We start from the raw sequence: 22,484 nt of genomic DNA, 5'->3' as shown, positions 1-22,484 counted from the left end.
TGTTCACATAGATCGAACTATTCCTATGATCCATTTATCTGCACCTAACCTTCTTAGCAACCACCAAACTCCAGGGCATGGAGCCATAGCAAAAAGAAAAAAAAACTTAGAGATTTTCTATTAATAGAAAGATTAAATCCTAAGTCTTAAGTTTACTAAGATATTTGCTTTCTTTGTTATCAAAATGTTTATTATTTAACAAAACCAGCAACCTAGTTAATCATTTCTTCTACTTTTGAAATAAAATGTTTTGTGTTATCTCACATTGTTAAAAATAAATGTTTCTCTGCAGTATTAAGTATTAGTAAAATCACTCAAGTTACTAGTTTGCTTGTGTCTGGATTTCAAGATAAAATTTTACTGGCTTAATCCCAGCTTTTTATCAATTTGGGTTGTCATTGTATTTATATTCAAATCTATACCATCTAGGGCCACACTGACTGGTTCCATTCACCAAATTCTATGGCAGCTGTAATTATTTTACAACCTACTTTTTGTCAACTCTTAAACAATGGTGGTGGCTAGATTTAATAGGTTTCTTTACACAAGCTTTGTCTTTAAGTCTAGTGTTCTTGCTAATATAATTTCTCATTTGGAACACAGTCTTTACTTGAATTATGGTTACAGCAACATCTTTCACCTCTCTCATCCATATAATAGTTAAACCGGAAAAGTTGCAGAAATTATATATATATAAACAGAATTATATATATATATAAATAGATATATAAATAGATATACACAGTTTTATATTTTAAGAGATGAGGAATTATGTACATTATTTACATTTGACGGATATTTGTCCTCATCTTGTTTGTTGTTAACACAACGTTTCGGCTGATATACAACCTCCTAAGCAGACTGAGTGCAAATATGAGTAGCATATGGGAACCAGTATTAAAGAAGGATAGGAAAATATTAGATTTATAAGCCCTAAAATTAACTCCATAATTGCCCACGGATATATGGCGTAGTGGTTAAGAGCATGAACTACTAACCCCAAGATTCTGAGTTTGATTCCAGGCAATAATCTGAATAATAATAATAATAACATCAAAAAACGCCTTAAGAATGAGAATCCAGGTTTGAAATTTCCCCAAGACATCTGATGAAGGTTGGAGGGTATATCAGCTGAAATGTTGTGTTAACAACAAACAAGATGAGGATAAATATCTGTCAAATGTAAATAATATATATAGGTTATGAGCAGTAGTGGTGTCAATAAGACCCAGAGGTTTCAGGTAATGCTGAGTAAGTGCTATGGATAGACCATAGTTAAGCTCCAGGTTCAGTGATTATGCGAATAAGGGGTCATATCTCAGCGTGTGAATAGAAGGATTTACTTTTCATAATGAGATAAAAGACCAAGGTTGTGTATATTTTAGAACATTTATAAATAGGTCTTACAGCTAAGAAGGTCTTAGCTGTAAGACCTTCTATTTATAAATGTTCTAAAATATACACAACCTTAGTTTTTTATCTCATTATGAAAAGTAAATCCTTTTAGATATATATATATATAGGCAGCAGAAATTATGTATCATGATTTGTTGATTATAAAAAGACAACAAATGAATTTTTTGCTTTAAATTAGTGTTTTTATAATGAATAGGAAAGCATTCACTTTTTATATTTAATTAATATTTATAGTTTTACTCTAGGTAGGCAACCACTATCTACCTTGCCTATACTGTAGTTGTTACATCCCTAGATTAACCATAGCAGGAACAGGAGAGGTAATAGATGTTACAGTAGCTACAATGCAGTTAAAGATAGGTGTTCTAATTGTGATTTATTATGTCAGAAACGGCAGTCCTTTATGCAATTTTTATGTGAAGAGAGCTACTATATCTAACCAGTGGCATTGCTTAAGAGTTGTCAAAAGGACAGGAGGAAAATAATTATGTCACTCATAGAATTTGGTGGATGGAATTGGACAGTATGACCCAAGATGGTATAGATTTCATTATAAATATAACAAATGATGATAGAACCTATTGTAAATATAATTTTAATTTTTATTTTTGGAAATAATTTATGTTTAACTGAGAATCAGATGCAATGATGCTTAGGGTCTGAATGGTGCATGTTAGTGTCTATGATTCAGTTTTTGATTCTCTAAAGGATGTACATATTGTCACTAATGCACTTGGAGATAATATGAGCATTACACAATTTCATTTATGTTTCCTTGAAGTTTTTGTCCTGACAACCAAAAAGCAAAATTAGAAAGCTTAGTTTTAATTGGAAGTTATGAATGGCTACATTATATTTGCTTTTTCAGTGTTATTTTTTTATTGTTATTTTACTCTTTCAAAGATGCCACAAGATTTGTTGTTCATCAAATCCTCATTGAGCTTCTCTTTAATATGTATGAAAAAAAAAAAAGAGAGAGGTTTTTTTTTAAAGTTTCTTCTAATAACATTCTTTGCTACATTTTAATTATTTCTGTTAATCAATTCTTGTAATAAAACCTTATTGGCAAACCACAAGGTTTATTTCTGTTGCCAAGTCCACAGAATTGAAAATATTTCTGTTAAAATATTCATTAAGTAAAATAGTTTTATAATATTTTATATCATTGAGATTACTTACCACTTAATTACACTTGCTTTCTCTCTGCACAATTATTTTTTTATGTCCTTTTTGTCCTAACCTTGCTTTTCAGTTGTTAAATGCTTTATTGTTTCTTTTTTTTTTTTTCCACTTTCCTTCTTATTTCAAGGCTGCCTTTAATGATATTTTTTGGCAACGTTTAGTGTGCAAGAAAAGCTTTTTTTTTTATAATTTGTGTTGCATTTTGAATATTCTAAAGTTGTTTTCATTAGAGCCTTCTAACTTAAAATATATCTCTTTGTCCACATGTAGTTGTGTGTCCGTGTGTATGTATCTATATAGTGGCTGTTCACTCACTTTCTTGTAAGACCACTTTGTGTGCTAATAGGTGTGGTACATCCCTGTGTCATAATTATCAAAATGGCAATTGCCATTTTCATAATTATGACATCCTCTAGAGGTGGAAATAATTTCATAAATTGAAAACTTATGTTGCAGTATTTGATATAACTATATTTGCCAGTGTTGTTCAAATAGATGACACTGTGGAGGCATGTGGCTCAGTCGTTAGGGTATTGGACTCATGATTGTAAGATTGTGGTTTCGATTCCTGGACTGGGCAATGCGTTGTGTTATTGAGCAAAACACTTCATTTCATGTTGCTCCAGTCCATTCAGCTGGCAAAAATGAGTAATCCTGCAACGGACTGGCGTTCCATCCAAGTAAGGAAGTTATATGCTATGGAAACTGGTAAACTGGCCCTTATGAGTTGGCATGACTCAAGAAGGTGACCCTTACCTTACCTTAAATACATGCCACTGGCCACTCTGAGTTACTTTTCTCACCTCATTTTTGTTGAAATTATGCAAGTTCCCTGGGCCAGATTTCCATTGAAATACATTGTTTTTGTTTTAATTTAGTTTGAAAATAATTAAGTTTTTATCAAAACAAATTTGTTATTATTGAGCTGGTGTGAAGAACATAACAAGAAATTGTCATGCAAGGTTTTAATTTAAATCACTTTAGAGTAGTGAGTTGATATTGTAGAACTAGGGATGGTCCCAAGTGGAATTGTATCGAAAGGGTTAATATAACAAGAAAAGCTGGGAAGGAACTCTTGCACCACAAGACTCGATTGATGAGACTTTTGATATGAAAAGCAAAGCATCAAGATCTAAGTGTGGTAATTCTTATGGTATCATTCACTTGGAATCTTTTGGCAGGGTTTTGTCTAGATTACTGTTGTTGAATTAGCTAATGAAAGACGTCCCTCAGTGTTACTTGAAATGATATTCTGGGTGTTGATCAGGTAGAGGGTACAAAGGACTTGATTTTTTTCTGTGCATCAATTTCAAGAAAAATTTATCAAGCAGCAGATATGTCTATGTCAGGTCTTTGTTGACTTAACCCAGGCCCTTGCTATTGTTAACTGAGAGGTATTGCATAAAGTTCCTGCAGGCACCACAAAGGGTATACATCTAAAGCTGGATTGTGAAGCCATATGCATAAGAATGTCATCACATAGAAGTGTCTGAATATTCTCGTGGGGATGTCTAGTTTGCTCTGTAATGTTTGCTCTAGACTTTGTAAATCATCAGCTGGTCTTAAACAGAATTTCAGAGCACATGAGCAAATGACACTGAATCATTAAACTGAACATTAAATAATGGGATGGCTTTTTTTATTTGTGTTTTTTTGCAAGATAGAGTAATCATCATCATCATCCTTAATATTTTCATTGTGGTTGTCTTTACCATCTTATTTTATGTGTGTATCTATATATGTATGTAGGAGTATGGCTTAGTGGTTAAGGTGTTGATCTCAACCATAAGGTAATGGGTTTGATACTTGGACTGGGTGGTGCATTGTGTCCTTGAGCAAGGCACATCATTTTATGTTACTCCAGTCTACTCAGCCAATAAATAAGTTTCAGCTGACTGAGGTTGTGATAGATGGAAGAAAAAAGTGGACTACACCAGCAATATTCTGTTGGGTCAAGAGTGGAAGAACTGAGAAGGTGTCAGTGTCTGCCAAAGTACCTAATACGAAAGTGTATACCAGCTACCAGGTTACAATCAATTGTGAGTGACAGCTGAGCTAGATATGTATATGCATGCATGGTTTTGTGTATTTGTGTATGAATATGTGTGTTTATAAGTGTGTGTGTATTGTATATGTACATAACATTGGCTTCAAAGTTTGACCTTTAGAGCACTTCTCCCTTTCCACATTTGTCTCCTTTGCTTTTATTGTTTGATTTTGTATGGTTGATCTGCATATATTATCCCCTATTTCAACTCTTCAACACTAATCATGCTGCCTGTTGTTGGTGGGGTAGTAATCTACACAGTTATGTGGTCAACTATGGTGACTTAATTTCAAATTGTTACAACAGAAGTGTGGTGGATATACTGGATATAAACTACAAAATGTTATTTTGTACAACTGGTTACTATTTTAAGATGATCAGAATTGAACATTACTATCACCTTATCATTAATGATAATGACAACAACGATCCTGTTGCTCAGTTTAATACGAGGTACTACACTTGTAAGAGAGAAAAACAATGTGATATGAAGGTGAGAAAGAGAAAATCCAAGGAAAAGTACACTGCTCAACTCAAAAAGTGAATATTTCTAGAGAAAATAGGTGTTATTTGTTTTATTTTATATTTTTCTTTTGTTGAATTTTGTTACTTTGTTTTCTTTCTTTTGATTTTAACATTAATTGTACATTTAAAATATAAAAAAAAATTGTTTTTAGCAGCTTCTTATTAATTTCTTAGGGTAAGTGTGTTATTATATCAAACATTAAATCTTGATTTTCTCTAACTTGGATACCTTCTCACTCTGTTATTTGTATGAAGTTGTCTTACTTCAGTTTATTTGAGCTGGCTAAATTGTGCACTGTTTCCTCAGTTGCTGGACCTGGGCACCTCCAACCTCCTCCAGCCCCTTGTACTGGAGGTGGGGACCAGATGACCAACACTGGTAGCTCTGACAAAGGGCCGGCAGGGACCACGGCCTCCATCAGCGTGACAGCCACAACCACAACCACAGTCCAGCAGACTGTGACCCCTGATAGTCCAGCCACTACAGGGGGGCAGTTTGGACCTCCAAGACTTCCCCCTCGGCCAATCCAGTCACATGGACGGAGCATTTCTGTCGACTTAAAAATGAAAGGTGATGTGGGTAGGTCCTACTTTTCAAAATCATCTCATAATACTAATCACTCAATACTTTTTGTTAATTACTGACCAGTTCTAGCTAACACTGATTAATAATAAATTAACCCAGCCCTTTATTTTGATTCGGCTCATAATTATAAACCTGTTTCCCCCACCAACTCTTATTTGTCACTGCATAGTATCTGAACCCACTTTCTGTTCTAGGATTTGAGGGTTTGGATGGGTTGAAAAAGAGAACTTTTGTTCTGTTTTGCTTTCTCTTTGCTATCCTCCTCATTAAACAATCTCTTTGTCTGTGTATGTGTTAGTATGTATGTGCTATATGCACTCACACATACCTACATGCTGTGTGTGTGCGTGTGTGTGTGTGTGTGCAAGCATGCATAAGTTAAAGGTTTGTATATCTTTTAAATCATTTACTTTACCTTATATGTTCAGAAACTTTGTCTAAAAAATCACCTAGTGTGTAGTGAGTTTATGTTTTTGTGTTGAAAGCACTACTGTCACCACCAACACTATTATTATCATTATTATTTCTTGTGCTTTGATTTCCTTATGTTTTTGCTATTTGTTTAAATTTTTAGTTAAGTTATTTTTCTTATCCATGTATCAATTATGGATTAAATTAAAATATATCAAAAACAGCCTGTGAAATTTGTTTGTAGTTAAAACTGTAATAGTAAACTACATTTATGAAATCTTTCAGAAGGTTAAAAATTCCCAGGAAATAATTAATCTGTATGTAGGAGTTTTCTCTGTCTTCTCTCAGTTCTTGAACTATTAACGACCTATGAAAAGAAAGGAGAGAAAAGTACATTCCATGAATGCCTTCTAAACTATCTTGTTTCATAAAATGTTTAAGTGTAATTTATTTACCTAAGGTTATGTCATGCTGATGATTAAATGACGCTATACATGGCTACCTATGATTAAAATATTATTTAGGATCTTTGTAATGAGAGAAGTAAAAAAAAAATTTAAATATGTATTTTCTGTGTAAAACTTCTAATCCTGCCATGATTAATCTAGAAGTGATTATTTTCCTTACAATAATTGCTGCTGGGGTACACCGTTTGCCCAAATTTTATTCCTGCTTAGTTAAATGCTTCAGCAATGTCTTAGTGTAAGAGAGTACACTGAGATAGTTTCCTCAGGTAGCCTCCCATTTTTAAGATTATTTAGCATATTGATTAGACCTGGGACTTTGTGTATGGTTTACACAGACACAATGTCCCTGAGGGGAATCCCCACCATCAAAAAGAAGAAGAAAAAATTTGTGATGTTTATACTTATTGCGGCAAAAGTGAAAAATAGTGAAATAGCTTTAATCAGAAAATGAAAATGAGTTGCTGACTCACCTTTTTATTAACTTAACCATAATTCCACAGTGTCTATTGTATTAGATAATCATTTAGTTACTCACTAATTATGTGAATCAATATGCTTTCCTATAGAGGTAGGTGTTAGAGGGTTTGTTGGAAGAGTTCACTTGGTGCCTGGTAGACTTGGATTAGCTGTGAATAATAGAAAAGATGTCAGAAGCCTCTGAGAAAACAAGCCATTACGTCTGGCTCAAGAGGAAGAGGACAAGTGATGCGGCAAGAACTAGCACTGGCAATGGTAGAAACATCTGGCCCAGAGTTGCAACATCTAACTCAACAAAACTTGTGCTGTTGTGCAGGTGTTTGTTGCCTACATTGGTAGGTGGCCCTGGGCAGGTCTGGTATTGTGATAGAAGGGGCCAAAAGAGCTGCTTCACTGCCTGATGAGACAGCTCCTGCATTTGGAAACAAAGTTCAGTAGCACTGTCAGCACAGTAGTGTTTACTCTGAGTTTTCTCCAGTCCAAAATCTTGAACAAAATGCTGATAACTATCATTCAAGATAGTTATCTTGATAGTTATTAACAAAAAGGGAACTTCCTTCCTTTTTGTTAGTATTCTTTTTTATTTTTCATTATAGAAATCCTTTTCGTTTTCTTGCCTTTTCAACAAAAAATGACAGTATTTTTATTCCAATTAAAACTCATTTCAGTTAGAAAGTTTACTGCCTTTTTCTCAGACACCTATTAATATCACTGCTATATCTGTGCTAACAACTGGGAATACTAACCCCATCATGCATTGTGGCTTGATTCCAACAAAACTTCTTTTTCCCCTTCTGTCAGCTTCACCAACACTTTTTTTAAAATATTTTTTTTTATTTACATGCTGTTGTTTTCTGTTACTGTTTGAATTGCTGCTTTTCTATTGTTATTATCATTATTATTATTGATATGCTAATAAGTAAATGATAATTATTTTTTCTCTCAATAATTTTAGTTTCTATTGTTTTCTTCTTTTGCTATATTTTTGTATATTGTTGTTCTAGTTATTAGTTCATGCTTGTTGTAATTATAACCATACAAAGAAAAATATGTGTTACTTTGTTCTGTGTTTGATAATTTACACTTGCCTTGAACCTTTAAATCCTAAACCATGTAACATCTATAATATAATATGTGGAACAGTTTAAATTATGCAATTTACTTACTTTCAGGCACTTCAGTATTGTTACCACCTCCTGCAGTGCCACCTCGGACATCTCCTAAAGATGTATGTAGCTTCTGTATATTCTAACTTAATTCATAAATTTCTTTAATATTTGTTTTCAATATGGATTGCTATTGTCATGCTAAAGAGATATGTGTATATAAATGATTTGAGGTATTTCAGCTAAAGGACATATTTTAATGTGAAATACTTTGTTGATGTTATTTCAAAAATTTCTGCATAGATTTTTTATGAAGCCACAATACTGTAGCTGTGAGGTTAAAATGAGTTCAAATTTTAATACTAGAGCCATTGTATTTTGCTCCTTTGCAAGGTACATGTGTCAACTTGCTTGTTTAAGACCGGTTTCATTTCTCTACAACTGAATGGTAAGGAATAAGAAAGGTGCATAGATTTTTAGCAAAAATAACTCAACAGAAACCATTCTATTCATGCTTACCCTCCCCTGCTCTCTTCTTGCATCCCTTTACCTTCCCCAACTCATGCTTCATTAGCCATCCTCCACCCTTGTATCCACCACTCCCTACATTCATATTCAATCTTTACAGATATTACCTACATCCCCTCCCATTTTTCCTGTCTTTTGACCCAACTCACTTCTACTCCCATCATAACTCAAGGGGCCATCTGGACACCACGTCATCACTATTTGTCTCTTTACAGCTACTACTGATTTATTCTCACTACTCTCCTAAATGTGAGTAGTCGCATAGCTTCTCCAGAACAAGAACCTGCTCTGCCCCCACTCGTTTCTCTCATACCCTAACCATCATCCCCTAGTGTGAAGCCACTGCCTTGCATTTTGTAGTCTTGCAAGCTGCATAGTGACCTCAGTAGTGCCAATGGCATGAAAAGGTACCCAGTATACACTATAGTGATCAGCATAAGGAAGGATATTCAGCTGTAAAAACCATGCCAAAGCAGACACTAGAATATAACACAGTCCTTGGACCCGTCAGATCGCATCAAACTGTCCAACTCATGCTGGCATGGAATATAGATGTCAAATGATGATGATATACCCTATAAGCAAAGCATCATTTAAATGTTTTATATTTAAAACCTTAACAGACTTTGATGGAACATACATTTTGTATATAACCATGAAGTTTTCCCTTATGGTGGTTTATTTATTCTGAAATATTTAGTTTATACAGAACTATATAAATATTGATAGTTACAAATACTTTGTAATCATGATCAACTTTTAATGTCTGTCTTCTATGCTATCATGGGTTGGATGGTTTGATAGGATCTGGTGTGCTAGAGGATACCTTTAACACAAACTGCTTGACAGTGTACTGGGTACACTTTTTATGGCTCTAGCACTAGCAGAGATCGCCTTGTAATGTTCATGATTAAGTGCTAAAAGTGGTCCCAATAACTGTAAATGAATAGAAGAAAGAGGGTGCAATGACTTTAGGCGGGCAGATGGAGTATGATTGGTAGTCAGTATTTATTTGATTGCTGTTTATTGAAGTGTGGTTTTAAGTTTATGAGTGTTGCTTTCACCAAATTTTTAATGATTGTCAATGCTGCTGATGTCAATCAATTTTAGCATTTAACAACTTAACCCACTTTCCTTTCTTTATGAAAGCATGGTTGGGATGGAGCAATTAGTTTTTACAGCTGAATACCCTAATTGTAATTGTTCATTTATTAATTTATAAGTAGAGCCTGATTTTTGTCCAACAGGCAAACTGATTATAGTAAAATTTGAAGTAAAGAGCCTAAACCTCACAGCCATTTTGCCCCTCTTTTTCTGACTTGGCAACTATCATAGATTTATATTTAAGTTCATGATATTTTCCAACATCTCTTTATCTCTAGTAGTTTTAAAATTAATTTTAAATCTTTAAATACTTTCTAGTTCTTGCTTCTGTCCTCCTCATACCTTCAGCTATTGAAGGTCCTTCTTCAAGATATTAGTATTTTTTTTCTCTGAACTTTGTTAAACTCATTTTTGCTGATACAGACCGCCATTGGTCTCCTTCAGACCATCAATGGTTCCTGAAGATTTAAATGATTAATATTCTAACAGGGGTGGGGGTGCTTTAATTTATAAGGTTCTTAATTGCAGAAGACCTTAATGTTCAAAGCAAATTTAAAAATGTTATTTCTAGAAATATGCCACAAGTGATTCCTCAGTCTTAAGCTACATTGACAAACTAGTGTTAATAGCAACAGCTACAATAATTGATCAGTTAATTGAATTTCTTCAGAATAATCTTAAATTGAAAGTTTGAATGTGAGTGTATGTGTGCAAACATGCATGCACTCATGCTTTCTCATTCCTAGTAGCATTCTTCTTATTAGTTAATGCTTTTATTGTCAATGATCTTTCTATATGGACTGCTGAGTTAATTTTGCCTTTCTTCCCTCTAGAATCAATAAAATCAAATGCTTATTTAAAAAGAAAAAAAAAAACAGCTTTGTGGCAGTTAAAAAAAGATTCAAATGTTTCTGTATTCAAAATTTTCAGTGGTTCTCTGTAAAAGTTTGAAATTGGGTTCATTCTATTTAATAGTTGGTCTCTCCCTCTTTCATGTATAGTCACACACCCAACACAGCTTATTAAAATAGAAAGGTAGATTATTTTGTTAATCATAGATAATTCATAAATGAACCAATATTGATATAAAATTCTGTGGGACATTTTCATTCTCTATATGTTGTTTATTTGCTATTGTTATTTCTAAAATAAATAGAACTTAAATCATTTCTTCAAAGCAAGGTTATCAAACTATATTAATCTACCTTCATCAGGTCTCTAGGCAAAGCAGGGATATCTTACTTGGATTTGGAGGTATGCAGTCAGAAAAGATTTTCCGATTTACTGATTTCTCTTCACAAGATCTCGATTCTGTTGACCATTCTGAGGACTCTACCTCAGTTACACCAGCCATTAAATTACAGGCTCCCATGGTGGAGAAGCACCGTCGGTGTGCTTCTCTTGATATACGTCAAATTGGGGTAAGACTGTGGTTCTTCTATGCCTAAGAACCCTACTTGCTTGCCGGCCTATCATTATAAACTGGTGTTGGGATTTTTAATTAAAAAAATTTTTTTTTCATACTGGGAGCTTATTAGCTAGCTTCAAACTACACTTTATTTTTTTTAAATTCTTAATTTTTAATACTTTTTCTTTCTTTCTTCATTCTTTTGCTTAATTAATAATTACTGACAGTTATATATTCCAATATTGACCTTTGCAGTAAATGATTTAGAAAGCTAATAGTTTAGTCTCTCACTCTTCATTTCCCATCTAACTCTGTGTGTGTGTAAAATATGTATTTTATGTATATATACATGTATATATATATATAACTTACTTGGAAGAGGATGCGTGGCGTTCAATCATATAATAATATAATATATATATATATATCTGCATATATACATATGTATATGTACATACTTAAATCTATACATATATATGTGTGTGTGTGTGTGTGTGTGTGGGCACAGGACGTCATGAAACATGTACAACAAAAAAGTATGAAGCATGAGTACATGGAATATGAACCGTTCTTTCAAACGACATAAAGAATGACCCTTCATCAGTTGTTGGCTGTTTTTCTAGTCTCGTATTTTGAGCATTTAACAATAATATATGCTTTCGATAAAACAGTTGCTCCCGCAAAGCAAATTTAATAAAATTTGAGATTTTGTGGAGGGTCAAAATAGATAACACAAACAGGACTGTGAAAACAAACAGGAAGGGCTGCTAAGCCAAAACGAGGTTGTGATGGCAAATGTGTAAATCAAGCTAGGACAAGAAACAAACAAGAACACATCTTCATTGTTCCAGCTACAACGGCGAGAAAGAAAGAAAGATGGCCGATGGTCATGTGGGAGCTATGTGAGCAAGGGAGGAGGAGTGAGGGAGAGTGAGTAACAGAGTAATAGAATAGAATAATGTGAGAAGAGAAGGTAAAAGAATAAGAGAGAGAAAAAAGACAGAAAATGAAAGAGTAAAAAGATCGTATTGAGTGCACATCAGAATTATTCTCTTCCAAGTAAGTTTTATCTTAATAATTCTGATGTGCACTCTATCCAATCTTTAGTGTGTGCGTGCACACACACACACACTTTTAAGTTTTTTTGTGGAATTCAGAACTAGCATTGCAAGTTACAATGATCCAAAGACTAATAATTCTGTGTAAACAAAGGCATAAAAGCACTAAATAGAGTTTATCCAAATTCTGCTATCTTTTTTTATCTCTGAATATATAAAATCTCTGCACCACTTCAAACTACACAGACACACGTAAATGTTGAATGCTGAGAATGGTGGATATGGATAGAATTTGTTTATATATATATATATATATATATATATATATATATATATAAGAGACACGCACACATACACACACACACACTTTAATGTTACTTTTAATTGACAGAAAGTTACAAAAGTGACCCAAGGCTTAAGTTTGATGCACTTTGTGCATGGTACTTATAAAACTGTTTGATAAGTGCCATGCACGAAACTTTTGGCCATTGAGTCACTTTTGTACCAAACAATTGTGTGTGTGTATATATATAGTGGTTAAAGTGTTGTTGGATTCACAATCAAAGATTACAGTAAAGGAGATGTGTTTCACCACTTGTGAGTAGGTATAAATGTGATGTTTGAACCAATATCTCCGAGTTTAAGAACACTAAAACCAATGTATTTTTAACTGCTGACATATCAGTGTATAAAGGTAGATGTGATTGTCTCTTATTTGACTTGGATTTGATCAAGACCTGCTTATCAAAGACCCAGTCCATTTTATCACCCTGTATCATCATAATCGTTTAGAACTTATCTAACAAGTGTCTTCTTTTTCTGAACCTACAACAATAGCAGTGTAGATGAGGTGATGAAGTACATTTAGAAATAAGCACCTTCAGTCTTTTTGCACTACTTCTATGATTTTGCATTTTTAAAAATACTTATGATGCTATTGTCAAAGCTTTTTATGCAGTTAATTTTCTTCAGCCTTTCTGTACACAGTGGTGTAGCATGGGTTTTTGGTGACCCCTTCCTTAGCTATAACTTAACTTTAACTACAGCAACCACGTATATATATATATATATATATATATATATATATATATATATATATATATATATATATATATATATATATATATATATATATATATATATACATATATATATATATATACATATATATATATATATATATATATAAAGTGGCTGCCCTATGTGGTCTGACTACTCCACGTTTCCACTGTCTTTGCCATTATTTTTTAAATCAACTTTTTTTATATGTTTTTAAAAAATTTAATCTGAGAAATTTATTTTTCATGTTCTTTAAAAACAATATTCTGTTTTCTTTTTATAGAATTGTTTCATGTTAGTACCAGAGGTATTTTTTTTTTATCACCTATTGTTTATTTTAAAATTCATGTTTTTTAATATCTAATTGTCTGACATCCAATCCTCATTGCTTTTCAGGGTTTGCCTCCTATTACAACTCAAACAGATACAGGTATGTTTTCATTTTGGACCCTCATGTTATACTCTATTTTCATACAAGCCCCTTTTGTGTGTGTGTGTGATTATTTTAATACTGGTGTAGGTTGGTGATTGTTTTAGCAATTTTTTCTTTTCTTGTGCCATGTCTAGGATGCAGAACATAAGTAATGTTCTGCCTCAATTCTCTGTCCTTTGTTTTCTGTAATAGTTCTACTTCATGATGTTTAATATGTCTTTCTTCCAACCGGTTTGTCAAGTTTGATAGCCATATCACCCTTCTTCTTCTTCTTCTTCTGCTTCTTTTCCATTCAATCTTTCCAGTCATTAGTAAATTCTCTGCCCCCTCCCCCACTTCATCAAACAGCCAAGAAATTTCAGTCATTTGGTCCTTATATCAAGAAGCAGTTTCCTATTTACCACAGCCTGGGTTATCACTTCTTCATTAAACACTTTGTCCATGCTATCTTCAATATTCTCCTTAAGAACCATATTTCATAGCTCTTTGTGCACCTTCTCCTTTCTGATATTATAGACCATGCCTCACTTCCATACATTAACACAGGGTAGTCCTAGCAGTTCAATATACGGATCTTGGTCTTGATGCTTGGAGTACAATTTCTCAAGATGTTATGCAATTTTGAGAATGCAGATTCTGCCAGCAGTATTTGTCTTTTGATCTCCTTTACACATCTTGTCTTCTGTGATCAAAGTTCCAAGGTAGTTGAAGGTTGATACCTGCTTAATGATTTGATTGTTCATTTTCAGCATGCACTTAGGCTTCCATTCTTTGTCACCACTATACACTGTCTTGTGTTTTATGAACAGACCTTTCCTCTCACTTTCTCACTACATCCTGAAGTCCCTTTTCTGTGCCATCTGCATATCTTATGTTTGTGATGTTTCTGCCTCCTATTCTAAGACCTTTTTCCTTCTCCATTTCTCTTATGATCAATCCACTATGGTAATTGAAGAGATCTGGTGGCATAACACATCCTTGTTTAACCCTTCACCTGATGCTAGTGTATTCACAGCATTCTCCATCCACCTTTATGCACTCTTGATTTGTTCCAGTACAAGCTCTACAAGATTTCAAGGTCATTTCCATGCAGACCAAGGTTACTGAGTTCTTCATGTTTTACTTTATTGAAGGCATTTGTGTGATCTATGAAGCACACAAAGACGTCTTTTTGCATCTCCATCACCCACTCCATTATTGTTCTCAATTCAAAAATAGCAATACAATATGTTTGCAAAACAGTATGTAATTTATGAGTTTCAACTATGTCATCTCATTTCAAAATTATCTGTGTATTCCACATCTCTTGCCCATGGTTTATCTTTGTTTCAACTGCTTTCATACATCAATTTTTCACTCTCCAAATATCCATTCATATTATATGTTCACATCAGTGCAATGACATTTCTTAGACATGTCAATCATTGTGCTTGATACCAGCTGCTTTTGCATCACATTTATACTAGACTTTATGTAAATTAACGTTTAAAAAACTGATAGACGATTCCTCTGCAACCTTTTCAAATCTCCTATATACATATTACTTAAATTTTACTTTCATATAACTCTTTGCTTCTTAAACATACTTCATACTATCTACCTTTTGTAAAAAGTAAGCACTGTCTCAAGTGTGAGGTCACTTAGAGCCAGTTACCCAGTTTCCCTGGTGTACAAATGACTGAGACCACATTTCCCACTGAACAGGCTCCCAACCAGTTGCAGAGTTTACTCATTTACAGCTAAGTGGAATGGAGCTAAGTGAAATGAAGTGTTTTCTTTCAGAACACAACATACCACCCAGTCTGGGAATCAGAACCATAATCTTGCAATTGTGCCTTCACCTGCCCTTTGTATAGAAATATATTTTGTTTCTAGTATAGAATTCTTCCCATCCAGTTTTTTTTAAATGTATCTTACCCCAATATGTTTTCTACACTCATTCTTCTACTTCTTCCCTCACATATACATGTACAAATTATTTATTCTTTGTAGCAGAGTATATTAATGAATTTGAAAAGATTATCATTCAAACTGACATTGTCTTCATTTAGCATGTCTCAAGATTTACATTTTTAACAGAAGAGTTAACATCCAATGCACAAAACATATGCAAAAGCAGTGATGTCATTATTTAAAAGATAGGATCTTTCTCAAATATCATTATGTATGATGTTTATAATTAATTTCTATTTCATTTCCAGTTTCTGCATCATTTTCTTTTCTGATCTTTATTTTAAGCTTATTTGTTCTTTAAATTATGTTTCAGATAATGTTGATAGTTCAATTGTCAATAATACTTCAGTTTCAAAGGTGAGTTTTGTAATATATTAAGCATATCAAGAATACTCACATTTTCTTTTACTTGTTTCAGTCATTGGAATGTAGCCATGCTGGAGTACCAGATTAATCCACCTTAGTACTTGTTTTTAAGTCTGGTACTTATTCTATCTGTCTTTTTTGACAAATTACTAAGTTACATAGACAAACCAGCACTAGTTAAGTAGCGAGTGACAAATGTAGACACTTGCACAGTCTTTCTCTGTAACTCTTTTTCTCTCACATACAAACATATACATATGTTAGGCTTCCTTATACTTTCCATTTACCAAATTTGCTCACAAGACATTGGTTGGCTCAGGACATGGTAGAAGACACTTGCCCAAGGTGCTTCACAAGGGGACTGAATCCAAAACCACATGGTTGGGAAGTGAACCTCTTAACTACACAGCCATGCTTACACCTGTATACATATTTTGTATCATTAAATCCATATCCACACTTCTAGTGTGACTGAAAATAAATTGATGGTCACTAGTCATCATGGTGACTGGAAGTAATTATTAGTGTACCCCTCCACCCATCAGATATTCATTCACTAAAGTCAGTGACATTAATGACACAATCGTCATCATCATTGTTTAATGTCCGCTTTCCATGCTGGCATGGATTGGACGGTTTGACCAAGGACTGGTGAACCAGAGGCTGCACCAGGCTCAATCTGATCTGGCAAAGTTTCTACAGCTGGATGCCCTTTCTAACGCCAACCACTCCGAGAATAGTGGGTGCTTTTTACATGCCACTGGCATGAGGGCCAGTCAGGCGGTTCTGGCAATGACCATGCTCGAAAGGTGCTGTTATGTGCTACCTGCACGGGAGCCAGTCCGGCAGCAATGGCAACAACTACGCTCGAATGTTGTTTTTCATGCGCCACCGGCACGTGCTGGCAGGGTGACACTGGCAACAATCACACATGACTGGTGCTTTTCACATATCACCGGCATGGGAGCCAATCCGGGGGCCTGGCAATGATCACACTTGGATGTGCTTTTAACGCTCCACTGGCACAAGTGCCAATCAGGCGGTACTGTCATCGGCCATGTCAGCGATTTTGGTTTGTTTACACTTGCCTCAATAGGTCTTTGCAAGCAAAGTTCATTGTCCAATGAATGAGGGGTACTCATAAGTGGGCCGGTTACACCCCACGTTTGGATGTGCTTTTAACGTTCCACTGGCAAGAGTGCCAATCAGGCGGTACTGTCGTTAGCCACGTCAGCAATTTTGATTTTGATTTTACTTGCCTCAATAGGTCTTCACAAGCAAGGTTTATTGTCCAATGAATGAGGGGTATTCATAAATGGGCTGGTTACACCCACTGGCATAGGCCATAAGTTATGGTCTCACTTGGCTTGTTGAGTCTTCTCAAGCACAGCATATCTCCAAAGGTCCTGGTCTCTAGTCATTGCCTCGGTAAGGCCCAATGTTTGAAGGTCATGCCTCACCACCTCATCCCAGGTCTTCCTGGGTCTACATCTCCCACAGGTTCCCTCAACTGCTAGGATGTGACTTTTCACACAGCTGTCCTCATTCATTCGCAACACGACCATACCAGGGCAGTTGTCTCTCTTGCACACCACATCTGATGCTTCTTAAATCCAACTTTTCTCTCAGGGCGCTTACACTCTGTCGTGTGTGCACACTGACATTACACATCCAGCGGAGAATACTGGCTTCATTCCTTGCAAGCTTACGCATGTCCTCAGCAGTCATGGCCCATGTTTCACTACCATGTAGCATGGCTGTTCGCATACATGCGTCATACAGTTTACCTTTTACTCTCAGTGAGAGACCCTTTGTCACCAGCAGAGGTAAGAGCTCTCTGAACTTTGCTCAGGCTATTCTTATTCTAGCAGCTACACTTTCAGAGCATCCACCCCTGCTACTGACTTGGTCCCCTAGGTAACGGAAGCTATCAACTACTTCTAGTTTGGCAGTCTCAGATGGGTTTGGTATGAAAAGGGTCAATGTGTATACAAGCTGGATTATCTTTTCAAGACAATGTCATTCACGGGTATGAATTTCCAATGCAAGTTTAATACATTCGTTTATAATCTTTTATTTATATACTTATGCTGGTGAATGTGAATTATAGTGAGAAATTATAGACAGAAATTGAAAAAAAAAAAAAAAAATCTGTTCTACACTTCAAAGAAAATGTTGAAAGAAATAAGTACCATAAAAGATTTTTCTGAAAACCCACCTAAGACTAAAATTGCTGGTAATGTTTCAGTTGATGCTTGTTGATAAAATACTTTTTTTTATCCAAATATATAGATGATGCCTAAAAGTATTATCTTCTGTGTGTTTTAGGTGCTTCCAGAACCTGAAGAAGAAGTTATGAGTAGTGATCGGCAAAAGTCTTCTTACTATGGCAGGTAGGTTTGTCAGTACAAATATATATTCTCATCATCATCTAACATCTATTTTCCATGCTGCCATGGGTTTTGACTGTTTGACAGGAGCTGGAGAGCTGCACCAGGCTCCAGTTGTCTGTTTTGGCGTGACTGGATGCCCTTCTTAACCCCAACTACTTTACAGAGTGTACTGGGTGCCTCTGACGTGGCACCAGCATGGGTACTTCTGATGTGGTGCCAGCATCTGTTGGGTTGCCAACTAGCTAGAAAGACAAGAACCTCTCAGCTGAGAGAGAGTGGAAATGAGAGATGTGGCCATGTGCCAGGTGAGAGGCTGGAGTATGATAGAGGGACAAGGAGAGCTGCCTTACCACAAAAGACATACTCAGTTACCCCATAGGACAAGGAACAAAAGAGAGGTAGGAGAGAGCTAGAAAGTCAGAGAGAGTAAGCAAGGGCCTACTCACAAGAAACATAAGGGGGAGAGTATAAGTAGTACTGATGGGATAGAGATCTTCTGTAAGAGTGTAAAGGGAGATAATTATAGATAGCAAGTGATGGTGAGAGAAACTGGAGTGGCTGGGAGGTGAGTATGATAGATAATATAAAGGCATGGAGAGTGTGCAGATAGGCATGTGAGGGAGAGTGGTGAGACCTGGTGGGGGTGTTGGGGAGTTTTGCTAGAGGACAGAATTATGTGTCCTCTAGGATATGGCTGTAAAGGACATGCCTGTATGGATGGATGACTATGATTTTACATTGCTCGACATGTCTTCTTGAGCACAGCAGATTACCCGAAGTCTCAGTCCCTTGTCATTTCTTTGAGGTTCAATGTTTGCATTTCATTTCTCAACATGTCAACAGGTGCAGGAGTGGCTGTGTGGTAAGTAGCTTGCTTACCAACCACATGGTTCCGAGTTCAGTCCCACTGCGTGGCACCTTGGGCAAGTGTCTTCTACTAAAGCCTTGTGAGTGGATTTGGTAGATGGAAACTGATGGAAGCCCATCGTATATATGTATATATATATATATGTGTGTGTGTGTGTTTGTGTTTGTCCCCCCAACATCGCTTGACAACCAATACTGGTGTGTTTACGTCCCCATAACTTAGTGGTTCGGCAGATGAGAATGATAGAATAAGTATTAGGCTTACAATGAATAAGTCCTAGAGTCGATTTGCTCAACTAAAGGCGGTGCTCCAGCATGGCTGCAGTCAAATGACTGAAACGAGTAAAAGAGTATGTCATCCCATGTTAACTCTTTCCACGGGTTCCCTCCACAATTAGAGATTGGCATTTTTTTTCATCAATTATATGCATCACATGACTGTACCAGCACAATCTTCTCTCTGTACCAGCACAATCTTCTGACAGTAGCCATCCAGCAGAGCATGCTGGTTTCATTTCTTTCAGGCCTTTGTATATTTTCTGCAGTTATAGCCCATGTTTCATTATCATGTAGCATAGCTGTTTGTACACAGGCATCATACGAACTGCCTTTCTCTCTGAGTGAGAGGCCCTTTATTACCAACAATGATAGTAGCTCTCTGAACTTTGCCCAGCCCATTCTTATTCTAGCAAATATGCTTTCAGAGTTATATATGCTGCCCGAAGCTCGTTGAAACGCCGGTGTTAAAACGTGGGTAGCTGATGAAGTAGAATGTTCTCTATGTGGCTCGTGTGTTCTCGTCTACGTTTGTTTGCAATGTCCTGTACCCAGATATGCACCTATACATACAGGTGGATGTCGGTATGCACATACCTGTACGTATATATGCATATACTCATTTACTTTTGTTTATATATATATATATATATATATAAAGGTTATGAAGGGTATTGGAGTCAACCAAACCCTAAAGATACAGGTAATACCGAGTAAGTGCTGTATACCGACTAGTTTTGCCCCTGTCATGGTTGCAACATGAGTGGGGAATATAACATGGGTCGTGTATTAGCGTGTGTATATATAAAGAAAGAATAGGATAAAGAGACTAATGGCAAAGTTAGAAACTTTGTCATTAGTCTCTTTATCCTTTTCTTTATATATATATATAATTTTTACATCTACTTTTCCATGCTTGACAGAATTCATTGAGGTAGATTTTCTCTAGTTGAATGCCCTTTCTGTCACCATCTTGGACAAATCCTCTACTATAGCTCCAGGCTATCCAAAGCTTTGTCAGTGGATTTGGTAGAAGCTCATCATGTGTACCAGTCTATGAGAGCAGTAGCTCTGAATTAGAAATAATTTGGATTGTGACAACTCACCCAACTCATGCCTGCATTGAAAGACATCATATTTTAACAAGTGTTGATATAAAGCCTCCCTTAGTTTTACTACGGAATCTTGCATTCCATTATATAACTTGTTGTGTGTTCACTTGTAGAAATGATACAAGAAACAAACTTTAAAAAACAACAGTGAGACTTTATTCCTCTGTTAAATAGTTTAGTCGACAAAATGAACACATCATGAATTCTGATGTGATTGAATAGTTCATCAATTGCTTGGATAATTAATCTCTGGCCGTCATTTTTTATATGTGCTCCGTTTTTTTAATTTTGTTCTGGTGAATAATGGCAGGAAAATAACCTGACTCACCTTCATGAAAATCGCTCAACCCTCTGCTCATAGATGATTTGTTAGACCTCTACATTGACAGAAGGTAGGCTCCAGTACAGATTCAGATTAGTTTGAGAATGTATTACATGCAATGTGATTGAATCCTCAATCCATATCCCACGCTTTAGTCAACCAATCAAAGCACAGGACTCAACCAATATTCCAAACTCATATGATAGGTAAGATGACCAATCTTTACAGATTAATGTATTGAGCCTATAAAACGCTAGTTGACTTCAATATGCCACAACAGAAATTGGTCTCACTACAGTATATGTGTGTGTATGTGCTTCCTTGTCTTAGTATGATGGCTGTAAATGAGTGTGACTGTCACACAAGCAGTGTCATTCACTTCAAATATTCTGCAAAACATATCTGGCAAGAAGGAAATATTATCTTGCTTGGAAACAGATGAGGTTTGGTGACATGAAGGGTATCCAGCCTTAGAAAATCTGCCTTAATAAACTCTGATCCATACAAGCATGGAAAATAAGGCATTAAAATGAATAATGATGATATCTACACACACACACACACACACAGAAAAGGAAAATTTGTAAAGGATGTAATCTACTCCCACCATGATTTCTGTAATTATTCTGAAGAAAGAAGTTTCACATAAAATCAAATTTAATAAAGCATGAGTTGTTACTTTTGAATTAGTTGAAAAGGGAATATAATGTATTTTAAAACAGTGCTGTCAGCAAACTTGTTAATTAAATAACCACATTTTCAAAATCTAGTGACATACCTAGTACATACTGTAAAGTGGATGGCAAACAAGCTGAGAAATAGAGGGTTGTGAGGTTTGTTTTGTCCTATCTTGTCATAGTTTTACTCTCAGTGTTGGTTGGTACCATGAGAAAAATGCCCTGAGTGCACTCAAGTGGTTGACAATAGGGAGGGCATCCAGCTATAGAAACTAAACCAAATCAAGATAACATATTCAAGTATCAGTCTATGAAAGCAGTTGCTCTCAATAGCAAATAATTTGAATTGTGAAAACCTATCCAACTTATGCTTGCATGGAAAGACAGTGTATAGTGATGGTAACTTTTTAGAATTATTTCCTTACATGTTTTATGTGAAATTTTTGTAATTATTTCTTGTAATCCTAATCTTATGTGATAAATTAGATTTGCAAGGACTTTCCACAAGCAAATGACTGATTAATCAATAGATTAGTCTGTAGAAAAGTTTAAAATTTCTGCACTTGGTATTATTTACAATTACCAATTGTGAGTTTTCTTCAAGAATTTTGTGGAGTCAAAGGATGTTAAATAAAAAGAAGCTGTAGTAAATGTTTTCTTGTGCAAAAATGATTTATTCCTGCATGTGATGACTTAAACTATAAATTTGTT

General features: G+C 35.3%; 1 protein-coding gene across 50 annotated transcripts in view; it reads left to right on the top strand.

The window, feature by feature from the left end:
• The window catches only part of LOC106879514 (ralBP1-associated Eps domain-containing protein 1), a 137,892-nt gene that overhangs the window by 115,092 nt on the left and 316 nt on the right, over positions 1-22,484 (top strand). For 16 of the 50 annotated variants that reach the window (XM_089346927.1, XM_089346926.1, XM_089346928.1 and 13 more), the window contains 6 exons: positions 5,478-5,750; positions 8,284-8,339; positions 11,064-11,270; positions 13,771-13,804; positions 16,074-16,117; positions 18,455-18,519. In XM_089346927.1, coding sequence (XP_089203053.1) covers positions 5,478-5,750; positions 8,284-8,339; positions 11,064-11,270; positions 13,771-13,804; positions 16,074-16,117; positions 18,455-18,519 — 679 coding nt within the window. The remainder of the gene's footprint in view (positions 1-5,477; positions 5,751-8,283; positions 8,340-11,063; positions 11,271-13,770; positions 13,805-16,073; positions 16,118-18,454; positions 18,520-22,484) is intronic. The other 34 variants (XM_089346954.1, XM_089346933.1, XM_089346934.1 and 31 more) reach the window with 3 other exon arrangements.

Source organism: Octopus bimaculoides, chromosome 2 (genome assembly GCF_046866305.1).
Source record: "Octopus bimaculoides isolate indiv1 chromosome 2, ASM4686630v1, whole genome shotgun sequence".
Taxonomy (NCBI): domain Eukaryota; kingdom Metazoa; phylum Mollusca; class Cephalopoda; order Octopoda; family Octopodidae; genus Octopus; species Octopus bimaculoides.
The sequence above is the reverse complement of the archived record's forward strand: the minus strand, read 5'-3'. Positions and strand labels throughout refer to the sequence as shown.